Source organism: Ambystoma mexicanum, chromosome 2p (genome assembly GCF_040938575.1).
Source record: "Ambystoma mexicanum isolate Mex_15411 chromosome 2p, UKY_AmexF1_1, whole genome shotgun sequence".
In the NCBI taxonomy this organism is placed as follows: domain Eukaryota; kingdom Metazoa; phylum Chordata; class Amphibia; order Caudata; family Ambystomatidae; genus Ambystoma; species Ambystoma mexicanum.
The window spans coordinates 464,125,850-464,138,380 of record NC_090923.1 but is presented as its reverse complement, the minus strand read 5'-3'; the positions used below and the strand labels follow the sequence as shown (position 1 = coordinate 464,138,380).

The following is a 12,531-nucleotide window of genomic DNA, read 5'->3' as shown; positions in this document are numbered from 1 at the left end:
TAGTATGATTAAGGGTTGCAGATCACAGCTGAGTGCTTGAAGAATATACCTGAGTGCAGCAATAGGTGCAGATCTGCAGAGTGTATGCGCGTGGTGATGTGCACACAGGCTGTGGATCACAGTTAGCTGGGTGTGGGTGAAGACTTTTGGCAGAACCACTACTTATTTTTATATACCATAATACTGTGTGCCCATAGTTCTTGGCATTGGATCACAAGTATTGAGGTGGCAGGAGACCGATGACCCACTGTTCAAAAATCTAAATTTCTAACACTTATTGTTTAGCTTAAATTAGGCGACCCTTGCTACAGCTGAGGAACGTTTTAGAAAAGTATTGAACACTCCTCAGCATCGTATGTGTCAGCCCACTTTCAGAGACTCAGTAGACATCCAGGTAAGCCCTTTCTCTGAGTTATTTGCCAACATGGGGCAAGTCTGACAAGGGAAGTATGTCCGTACGCCTATATGCCTATGATTCTGTGTTGTCTGCCCTCACACTGGTTGCATTGCACAGCTTCTGGTCCATATGGCAAGATGCTTCGAACCAAACACATTAAGGTAAATAATGAGAAATCTAAACAGTGGTTTTGGGCACCCTAACTCCAGGGGCAAAGAAAAGGAAAGACTTCCTTTATGTCAACCCTTATAAATGTCTCATCTTTCACGTTGATTGGCATTGCTACGTCATCCTCGAAATGTTGAAACCTTCACTTGGACAGGATAACCAAAAAGGCACAGATTGCGCAAAAGGAACCACAAACTTTACCAGGTATTTCTCACTGGAATGATAACTTATCTTTCAAAAATTGTCCAAGTGAATGTAAACCCAGCTATCACTTTTAGAGCAGAGCTATGGGCTACTCAGGAGATTCATCAGAGAATAGTAATGCCCCAAATCACCTTGGGGTAAATGTTATACAGTTTCTGCGGCCCACCGCAACACTAGATGCTTCATGCACACTGAAAATATCTTTAGCTGATGTGTTACGCAGCCAGCAGAAATCTAAATACCCAATTTGCTGATCATTGCAGAGAGGAGTATATACACTCAAAGAATACAACAAAACAATCCCGAATCGAGACAGAGGCAAAAGACCTGATTTACAAAAGCGTATTTCAATAGGCAACCCCATTGAAAAATGCTTTGTAAATCAGGCCTTAGGTGTCCTAACATCTTCATACTCCCTTTCCTATCCTTGTTAAAGAACTAGGCATACTAAGATGAGAAGAAGCTGAAGAGGTCAAGGGAACCACATGTGGTGATAAGTATGGACTCCAGGAATATCCAATGCTCTACCTCATCACTTTGCCGAAAGGAAGACAGCACAGGGTTGGCGGCTAGATCTGATATGCCAGAAAGATGCACATTTAAGAAGCACAGAGGTCAAACCAATTCCTCAATTGTGTGCAATGTACCAGGAAGGTTGACGAAAGATGGTGCTTTAGTTGACTACCAAAAGGGGGCTGGTTTACTGAACCGAAACTTGTTTTTAATCACAACAGTTCCTTTTCACCATGAAACCGCCTAACACAGGGAACATCATATGCTATAATTAAGTCTAACCAAAAGAAAATATGTTAAGAAGAGACAATAATAGTGCTGACATGCGTCCAGCAAACTAGCATCTGAGTAACCCAGTAGCAAGCTATCTATAACCACCCCGGAGTAATGTGGTATGATGATGTGGAAGCCCAGTAATTCACAGCAAGGGTATTTTATAACTGTTTGTTTTTATGCCCTATGTTAATGAATGCATTTATTTATTTTTAATTTCATTGGAGCTTTGTAATCTGCTCAAGATTCCTATGCAATGGAAGCTTAATGGTAAATATCCAGCGTGTCCTCTATTTTACTCCTGGTATATCAATCACATGCAAACCTTCCCAAGCCAAATAATGAAAATCTCCCTTATTCAAAATAAGCCTCAGGAGGGGACTCTTCCTCCTTCCGATTACTCCCATCTGGAGTCTTACCCAGCTTGATACATTACCTCATCTGCAGAAACTGTGGCAGGTTCTTTTCGATATCCAGGATGGTGATGTCTCTCTAGGAAGAAAAGTCTGGTTATATGGCCATTTGAAGAAAGAGAGTGATTAGCCGTTATATTATTGGTTGATTTTTTTATTTGGGCACAACCCAAAGTGTCCCATATCTGGACATTTTAGCTTCATAACTCTGAACTGTACTATGATATAGCTGAACGAATTATGTCAATTACAAGTTACTGGTTGCTCTTCTATTGGTGGTTAAGATGGGTTTAAACGACTTGTCAAAGAAATTACATATGGATGCCAATTCGAATTATAGAAAGAACAGAAATCCTTCTTTGGTCCCTCGAAGAAAAATATAACATTACCTTTAAGGACTGTTTAGAGGACACCTCCCAAATCAAAGGCGAATGACTGCTGGTGCTCTCAATAGCATCTTATCAACATTTATGGAAGACCCATTAGGCACATGATCAGGGCAGGAATCACATACATCTAATGGAAGACTGCCCTGATTGTCATCGTCCCATCAGTGAGAAGTTGGTTTCTAAATTAAGTAACTGTTCATTGACTCCTTCAGAGATATGGTGGGGATCACGATGACCCATGATTCACCCCCCAGATTTCGTTGGAAGTTCACCTCCAAATAGACAATATGCTTAGCCTCACTGCCTTTGAGAGGAGTACCCGGAAAACCACTAGACTGGTTTGCAGAGGGCAGGTATGTTGGATTATGTTATTGTTTTGCATCCCACGTCCATTCTGCTTCCCAGGCCCTATTGTCTTTGATAGTGAGACTAGGGGCCTCATTACGAGGAGGGCGGTAAGGGGTTAATGGTGCCGGTAAAGGTGCCGGAGCCGTTAACCCCTTATCGCCCCATTAAGAAGTCCGCTTGCGGGACCCGATCAGGGCGCCTGGTTTTACCAGACGTCCTTAGCGGGTCCTGTGAGCGGCCCAGCATGCTAACAATGAGCCCGTCATTAACGGGCCTGTTGTTAGCATGCTCCCCATTCCCATTGAGCCCTAGGGGGGCTCAAATGGGAATGGGGATGTACCAGGTCCGGGTTCCCTGAATGGGGAAATATCAGGCCTCCAAGGTCGGAATGGCCCAGTATTTCCACATTCAGGGAACCCGGACCCAGGTTTGGGGGTAGCCATGCCATTGTTAAGGGCATGGCTACCTCCAAATTCGTAATGAGGCCCTAGGTCTGTGAGTGATGCAGTTTGATTCCCACAGAGTTTGGGGAGGCAGTGAGGGGGGCACTATGGATGCAATACCCATCTTCAACTGACTTCAGTGGGAGACGGGCATCACATCTCTGCTCTTCTCATGGCCGGGATTTGTGTGCATGCCCACCCACTATCTTTTTCTCTCTGTCTTGGACACAGCGTGAGCACCATAGCAAGGAAGGAAGAGGGGGAATTGTGATGCTGTTTCTCTTTCACGCTGCTGTTAGTAGGATGGGATGATGGGAACCCTCCTTGCCACTGTCTACCTATGTATGAACACAGATGGATTCTAGTGCTCCTCTTCCTGGGCCAAACTGTGGAATTGTACATTCTGACAGCAAATGGAATGTTGCAGAGTACCAGAGTAGTTCATACTTCAAAGTAAAAGAGAGTGAAGTAGATAATCCTTTGTACTGGCACATTCAGCTTGCTGTTTGTTGTATGGAAGATTACTAGTACGTTTGGCACAACCATGATAGTGTTGTCTACCACTACGAAGCTAAAATCGTATGGTATGTACTGCTCAGTAATCTTAGTGATGGCCCCAAAGGTCGAATTTGAAAAAGCTCAGAAAAGCAATGTGGTGTTATGGCCTCAAGAAATTGGTTTGTAAGTTTGGAGTTCATGTATGCTTCCATTATAGCCTGTGGTAAATGCCCCTTTTGTACAGAGGTGTACAGTAATATCACAACTGATTCATCTTTGTCAGTTTTTCTACAACATTTTGGGCAGCAAAAGTCAAACTATAGACTTCTTCATAAAATGCTATATAAAACCCTCAACAATGCAAACTCAAAACCAACCCGAATGCCACTAAAATAGTCTAGTGGAGTAATGTTGTTGCCTTCCTGTTTTGCTGCCCTTTTCCCTACTTTTGAAGCCCTCCAGCCTCTTTTCCTTTGCAGTTGGTGAGCAGGTGCAAGTGGATCTAGGATCTAGGTCACATCACCTAAGCCCCGCCTTCCTTTCAATCACTGCTACACTGCTAAACTGTTGATACCCTCCTGTTTTTCCGCCCTTTTTCCCTACTTATGCAGCCCTCCAGCAGATTTTTCTTTGCAGTTGATGAGCAGGTCAAGTGGATCTAAGTCATGTGGCTTAAGCCCCGCCATCCTTTCAATCACTGCTACACTGCTAAACTGTTGGTGCCTTCCTGTTTTGCCACCCTTTTCCCTACTTATGCAGCCCTCCAGCCTTTTTTTCTTTGCAGTTGGTGAGCAGGTGTAAGTGGAGCTAGGTCACATAGCCTAAGCCCCACCAACCTTCTTAGTGCTGCCTCTTCCTTTCTGCTGTTAACTCTTAGATCAAGGGCATCTCTCACCTGGGCGTCTGAAGAAAGGGACAGATGAAGAAAATGGCAATTCCTGTCTAGACCTGTTCGGACCAGTAAGGCCCGGCGCCCGAACTCCTGCCCGACAACAGGTAAGCATGTTCTGCACTTGTATTTTCTCCCAGCATCCCCACATGCTATCCCCACCAACGCAACGCCAACGTCAATGACATTGTACCACCTCTAAGGCATGAACTCCACAATGCAGCAACTTCACCTACATCAGCCTCAAGCACATCAGCACCCCCTCACCATCCACAAGTTGATGCTTGCCGATGACCGCTCATATATCCTCCATAAAGCAGACATCGCCAACCTCATCACTCCACATGGCCTTGATGCTATCTTCATCACCAAGGCCTCGCTGACACCCACCTCCACCCACATCCTAGACATCCTTTTCCCCGATGGCTAGAGCATCCAACACAGAGATCGATCGAATAAGACAGGTAGAGGCCTTGCAGTCATCCACAATACCTTGTGGCCCTGGACCAGACTTAACCTCGACAACATTGGTTGCTTCTAAGTACTCATCTGCCATTTCCCGCTCTCCCTGGCGGACACAGTAACCTTCCATCTGATCTCATTATAAAAACCCTATAAATAAATAAATAAAAATAAATCTATAAACCACTCAAACCCAATGCCGCCTTCATCAGAGACTTCACCAACTTGGTCACCATCATGTCCCTCACACACACCAACAGCATCTTCCTAGGCGACTTCCACCTCCCAGGCAACAAGACTACTAAACCGATGAAGGAACCTCTCCTCGACCTTGCTAACACCCTCAGCAACACACATCATTCAGAAGACCAATGCATGAGGAAGATAACATCCTCAAGCTAATCATCATTAGACTGCCTTCCCTCCACTAAAGCTCTCCTCTCCTGCTTCACTGGTCTGACCACCAGGCCGTGCCTTTCAACATCCTGCACAACAACCCAGTCAAGAACTGCCAGCAGAAACCCATCAGACAAACCTTCAGGTCCTTCAAGAACCTCCTGGTGGAAGCCCTCATGGAAGACATCACCAACCTCCACCTCACATGGACCATAAACCCACAACTCTCTACTGGAAGCACTGAACGCCACCCTCTCAGCCACCATCGACCAGCAATCACCTTTGAAACAACGCACTTGCAAATCAAAACCATCAGCATCCTGGTACACGCAAACCCTCAACCTCAGCAAAAGAGACATCAGGAACCAAGAGAAGATCTGGTGCCACTCCAGGACCTCATCGGACCTGGCACTCTTCAAGAAACTCCAAGCGACCCAACAACAACTAATAAACACAGCCAAGGAATCCTACTAACAGAGCACTATAGCAGAAGCCAACAAAAGGAGATCCATCTTCAAAGCGGTCAAGCACTGCTTCAAACTGCTACCCGAACCTGCCATGCCACACTCCATCGAAAAATCCACCGCCATCACCTCCTTCTTCATTGACAAATTCCGGAAGATTCGCCAGCACACAGTCACCAGATCTGCATCCACAGACCCACTTCATGTCCCTCCTCACAAAATCTCCATACCCTAGACAACATTTAGACCACTCTCTACAGAGGACCTGGTAGAAACCCTGGCCACCCTCAAAGCCACACCATATACAGACGTCATCCTCCCAGCATCCATGCTGCAGAAGCTCTCCTTCCCTACCTGGACATCATCAACAGCTCCCTAATTCACGGCACCTTCTCATCGACCCTAAAGACAGGGCAAATCCTCCTTCTAATAAAGAATCCCACTCAGGATCCCGACAAACTAGGTAACTATCACTGCATCACCCGTCGTCCATTCTTAGGCAGGATCATTGAGAAAGCAGTATCAGCGCAACGGCAGTAACATATTGACACCAACAATCTCCTCCAAACCTACCAATCCGGGTTCTGACACAGATGCAGCATGGAGACTGCAACCAAACAGGTGGTTGACGACGCCCTCAACATCCTTGACACCAACCACCCCAGTCTCCTGGTTTACACAAAGCTGCTTTCGACAAAGTAGACCACTAGGCACTCACGGACACCCTACATCAGCACATGTGGATCAGCAACCTTGTCCTACACTGGTTCAAGACCTACCTTGCCACCCACCAGCAGTTTGTTCAGACGGACTTCTCTAGGTCGCCAATGCTGCCTATCACCTGTGAAGTCCCGCAAAGTTCCAGCCTCTCCCCATTGATCTTCAGTCTGTACATGCAGTCACTGGGAGTCCTTTTACACACACAGAAAATCTACATCCACCAATACACTGAAGACACACAGCTATACCTCAAGATCGACTCCATTAAGGACATCCACAGCCTCAAGTCCTGCCTCTCGTTGATCCAGTCTTGGATGTCCAGTGCATTCTTGAAGCTCAACTGTTCAAGACCGAATTCCTACTCCTCACCAACAACACTGAACACCCAGACATGCAGACCTGACTATCAAACATGAACCCAGAGGCTTTAACACACAAGCTCTCCTCCTGCACCAAGGGCCCCAGGATCTACACGCTCAAACACATCTCCTTCAAGACATGCATAGCTAAGAAAACTCAGACAGCTTTGTATCAGCTTTCTCCCCCATTGAAAGTGAAGCCCTTCCTCCATGTGGACAGCTTTACATCTACCGTTCAAGCCCTGGTCCTACCCCACCTCGAATGCCTCCCATAATCCTCCCCTGTGCCCCTGAGAAGTGTCCTACACGCGGCTGCTCCCCTCATCATGGGTCTACACAGATACAACAACATCACCCTGGCCCTCATCGACCTTCACTGGCTCCCACTGCATGCACAAATCCCCTTCAAATATTGCTGCATCATCTAGGAGGCAGTCGACACTCAAGTTACCCAGCTATCTCACGGAGAAACTCAGCATCTCCGTCGAACAGTACACCATCAGAAGCCAGGACACATGCAGACTTGAAATTTGCCACTGCAACTAGGAAAGTACCAGAAAACAAGCCTTCTCTGCCTACAGCCCAAGACTACGGAACCTCCGGCCTGTCAGCATCAGGCTCGCCCCCATGCTCCTACAATTCAGAAAATAACTCAAGACCCAACTCTTCAAGGAGTCTCTCCTCAACAACTAGGCCATCAGATCATCCCCGCGCCACCTGACTTTCTAGATGTCATCTGCTCCTCTCCTCCCCGCCACCCTGTGAAGCTGTACCCCTCCTATGCACCCCTCTGTATCATACCCCCTGCTGTACATCTGTTCTGTTGTTACCTCTGAAAAAATGCCCTTGTATGCAGCTGCACTGTTGTATACTTCTGTAAAGCACTCTGTTGTGTATCTGTATTGTTGTATACCCCTGCAAAGGGGTCCGTTGCTTATCGAAGCTCGGTCAGCACTCAATAAATACCATAATAATAAAATGCATCTACTGAAAAAATCTGAGAATAGTCTGAAAGTTGCAGGATCGAATCCCAGGTGGTCTTCTCAACCTTGCAAACATCCTGAATCAGTGAAATAATTGACATTGGTTTTGGTAAGTGTAGCACATGTTATTACGGCACTTTGACATGTTACATAACAAACTGTTTTATAAAATAAACTGTTTTGCTACACAGGATTGTTTTGGTAGTACTTGGCCCTCTTTACAAAAGAGTGTGTTGATCAACATAACTAAAACATCCACTTTTGGACCTAACTGTGACACAGCACATAATTTGTAATTAACTGTGGAAGTTGTGCGGGTATGTGTCACAGTGCAGTATCCAAATATGCCCTGAATGCTTGGTGTGTGGCCTACCCTCTGCACAAGGAAGGCATGCACTCAATTAGAATGAGGTCAGCAGTGCAACACATTAGCTGAATTCACTTACAAATTCTTGACCGCTCTGGAGGCCATCCTAAAACGTACAGAGCTAAAGACAAGCATTGTGTTGAAGGTTCCATTTATGCTATGGTGGAAGGCTTTGTCAAGGGATCTGAGATCTTGGAGCACTGAAGTCTTCCGCAACCCTGTGTTTGCTGCCCAACATGTGAGACAAAGTCCAATGCAGTTGGTCTCATTGCTTACTAGAAGTACATCACTAACCATCCACTGCACGGTTTATGGCCTAAGAAGATGCCTCCTTGTGCTGGCCCACAAGTATGCTGTTAAGGCTGTAGTCACACTAGGCAAGTGCTTTGGGTACTAAGTCAACACTGGCATTTTTAATCTATTTCCCTTTGGTTCTATATTTGTTATTATTTTATTTGAGTGGTTTTGTAACAGACTTGCATTGCTAGTAGGCATTTGACTCCTCACTCTCTTTCTCTCCACACACCACGGACCTCGCCAAGAAGCAAAGCTCCACCTCCTCAAGGGCATTCTTCCTTTCCTCACCTTCCCCCAGAAGCTCAATGTATCCAGAGCCATGGTTCTCACGAGGCTGGGCTATTGCAACAGCCTCTTCCTCAACCTGACTCTTTCCTCCCTTTGCCCCCTTCAACTAAACCAGAATAGGACTGTGAGATTTATGCTTGGCCTCAAGCCCTGGGACTGCATGTCTCCAGCCCTACAATCTCTCCACTGGCTCCCGGTGACCGCAAGGATCCAATCAAGACTCTTTACATCATCCAGAAGGCTGTCTGTGACCTAGGACCACTCTACATCCAGCTTCCCACCCTAAATACCTCCCCGCCAGAGTCCTTCAGTCCTCTGGCCCTAACTCTCTGCAGGTCAAATGTTTATCCAAACCGAGAGTCGGAGGTTGACCCCTTTCCTCAGCAGGTTGTGCCGTCTGGAACGGCCTCCCTGCCCCCTCAGACTTGAGCTCAATCTTCTTAAGTTCTGGAAACTTTTCAAGACTTACCCTTTCTCCTAGTCCTTGCCCCTCCGCCTCCCATGTTAGCGTTCCATCTGCCACTGTGACTGGGGCCTGGCCCCTCCAGAGTTATATAGGGGCCAGACCCCCCCCCCGCCCACCAGTCTCCTCAGAATCCCTTTCCCAGACTAGCCCCAACCTTTTCCACCCTGTACTCTGCATTTACCCTCCCTTCTCCCTACCCTTTTCCCCTTACACTTGCCTTCCTGGCTCCCCCAGCACTTGCCCACCTCCCCAGCACGTCCCCCCTCCTCCCTCCTTTGGGAACTCCTGCACTTCTCCCTCTATCCCCCTATCCCCCTGCATTTTCCTCCTTGTTCTTGCACTTGCGCGGTAGGATTGCCAAGAGGCCAATATAACCGTTTTTGTTCATCTTCCTGTGTTTCCCTCCCCATTGTGTCTTGTGGCGCCTGGAAACACTTGTGTATAGGTGCCATACAAATGTCAAATAAATAAAAAATATAAAAAATAGGCGAGCACAAGGGGTTCACACAAGAGTACGCTTTCCAGCACAAGGAGAAACTTCTGGAAAGGAATGGGGCTTTTTACTAGTACTTCTTCACACGGTGTAGGGTGAAAAATCAGAATATAAAAGTTTCTACAAGCAGTCGCATTACTGGTATGCAAAATGTCATATTGTGTTTCACGCCAAAGGCCGGCGATCATTACTGCACTAAACATATGTACGCCTCATTTAAATTATTGAAATTGAACAGATATTCAACATTTACAACGACTGTTGACTGAAAAAAGGCAGCTCGTTTGTCGGCAAATGCTTCTAACTTTATTAGTTATTGTTAACACGATGCCTCTTTTCCGCGGGCAGTTTTTCTGTGCACTTAAACCTCCTCCCTCCTCTTGCGCACAATAGACTTTGGGTGTTGCACATAATACATAAAATGACTCACGGTTTTCAAAGTGCTGTATAGCAACCAGATGCAATTAGAGAAATGGAATTGCTGATTCTGGCTTCTTTTGAAAATATTTGCGTCTCTAAGGGAAGCGGATATTGAATACGTAACAATCTATATTTAGCTCTGAAATGTGCCTTCAAAATTGTAGCTGATCAAATAAGTAAATAAACGGGTAAAATGAACCATTAATAAAATGTAAGTTGTACCAGAGGAAATGAAAAGTGTTCCCAGTTCTGGCAGCACTAACACAAGACCTGTCTCCTCACAGACAGAAACTGTTTTAACAGCTGTTTATTTTATTCGTGTTTCAGGCTTTTGAGTCATGATGCAAGAATCTGGGGCTGAGACAAAAAGCAACGGTTCAGCCTTCCAGAATGGAGCGAGCAGTGGCCACCACTTCCTGGAGTGCACCCGGCGCGAAGTGAGATCCAACGGCGAGACACCGTCGGCCGACGTGGGCGCTGCCGACCTAGCACAGCTCCAGCAACAGCAGGTACTGCGCACGCGTCCAGCAGCCCGCCCTCCCGCGCAACCGCTGCGGAATGTGAAACTTGAGCTTTATGAAGTGTGCTGGCATCCTTTTTTTAGGAATTTAGCGCGGGTAACAAATAGAAGATCAAAGCCTGCCTTTATTGGTCCAGCGTTTCGAACCTGTCCCTCTAGACAGCAGAAATAGCTCGTGTAGAAGAAGAGTGGCGCATTCTTAATCTGCAAAGGGCACTTGTTGCAAAGAGTTATGCTGGCTTCTGTAGATAATAATTTAAGGTAATGAAGCCTACCTTACAAATTCGAATCGTGCGATACGTTCTATTGGGGGCTGATTCTGAAAAATATCTGGGGCCTCATTCCAAGCATGGCAGGGCGGGAAATAATTGGTGGTAATGCAATTACCGCCAATATTGCTGCTCTGCCATACTACAAATATGGTCCTGGAGTGTAGGATGTAGGACCAGTGCAGTAATTCCACGAAAAAGCCTCCTAGAGTCCTATGGGGATTTACACTGCTACCACCACTTGTAATACTGCAGCAATTCCGCCGGACCAAGTGGCAGTAACGCTAGTACAGTTGGGCGGTATTCCAGCAGATTTACTGCTGGAATACCGCCCAACTCGTAATTAGGTCCCTGGTATTGTAAGTGCTTTCTACTTTTAAAATACCATTTCATTTTGTGTTGGGTCACATGGTTAATTTATCCAAAAGGTACATGCATACTACACACTGAGATGTAATCAGCACTACAGATAAGAGGTGTAGTGGCTACTTTTACTCCCTAAAAATAGGCAAATACTCCCCAAAATAGGGAGTAAAAATACTCTCAACAAAAATAGGAAATAGACACACAGGAGCCTGTCCCCCCGGCATCTCGATATGTTTGGACCAGTACAACACATAGCACCAGAGGAAGAAACTACTATTATCACTGATCCAAAGTGATAAAAATGTACCTTTTAATGTGCATAAATAACTAAGCGCAAAGAGGTATTCATTATAAAAACATTACGACTTTACAGTTACTTGCTTATTAAATACTCCCATTGGGAATTGTAATTACTTTACTCCATAAAAAGTCATTTTACTCTCAACTTTAAAAAATAGGGAATAATACATTCCCACTGCGAAATCTTATCTGAAGCACTGGATGTAATACTTTCCATGTACCTGACACAGTAAAAATGTTGAAGGATCCCAAATACATAGGGCCTCATTACACGGATAGCGCTAAGGGATTACCGGCACCAGTGCCGGTAATCCCTTAGCGGCATATTACGAGGTCCCTCAGCGGGTCTCGTCCTTAACGTGTGGTCAGACCACACGTTAAGGACGGGACCCGCTGAGGGACTTCAGGGCAAATAACGGTGCCGCTAGCAGCGGTACCGTTATTTGCTCCTTCCCCATTCCCATTGAGCCCTATGGGGGCTCAAATGTGAATGGGGAAGGGCCTTGGTGAATGGGGAATTACCACTCTGCCAACCTTGGAATGGGGCAGTAATTCCCCCATTCACCAAGGCGGAATCGGTAAAATACCGGCGGCAACCCTGGCGCTAATAGCGCCATGGTCACTGCCGTCCATGTGATGAGGCCCATAATATGGTTGTATTTAAAAAAAAAAGTACTTTTTAAAGTATAGCATGTTACTACCATTACAACCATACTCATAATGATGCCCTAATAAAGGTAGGCCTATAGATTCAAAAATCACCTTCATAAGGTTTTTTCTGACACTGTATTGCTTCCTGCGAAGTTGCGCTAACTGGTCCTGATCA

At 45.9% G+C, this 12,531-nt stretch overlaps 1 protein-coding gene across 9 annotated transcripts in view; it reads left to right on the top strand.

Annotated features, from left to right (window-relative positions):
• Positions 1-12,531, top strand: part of FOXP1 (forkhead box P1) — a 1,926,958-nt gene that overhangs the window by 769,279 nt on the left and 1,145,148 nt on the right. For all 9 annotated transcript variants that reach the window (XM_069643824.1, XM_069643828.1, XM_069643826.1 and 6 more), the window contains exon 3: positions 10,578-10,759. In XM_069643824.1, the coding sequence (XP_069499925.1) occupies positions 10,589-10,759 (171 nt within the window). In that variant the 5' untranslated portion in view covers positions 10,578-10,588. The remainder of the gene's footprint in view (positions 1-10,577; positions 10,760-12,531) is intronic.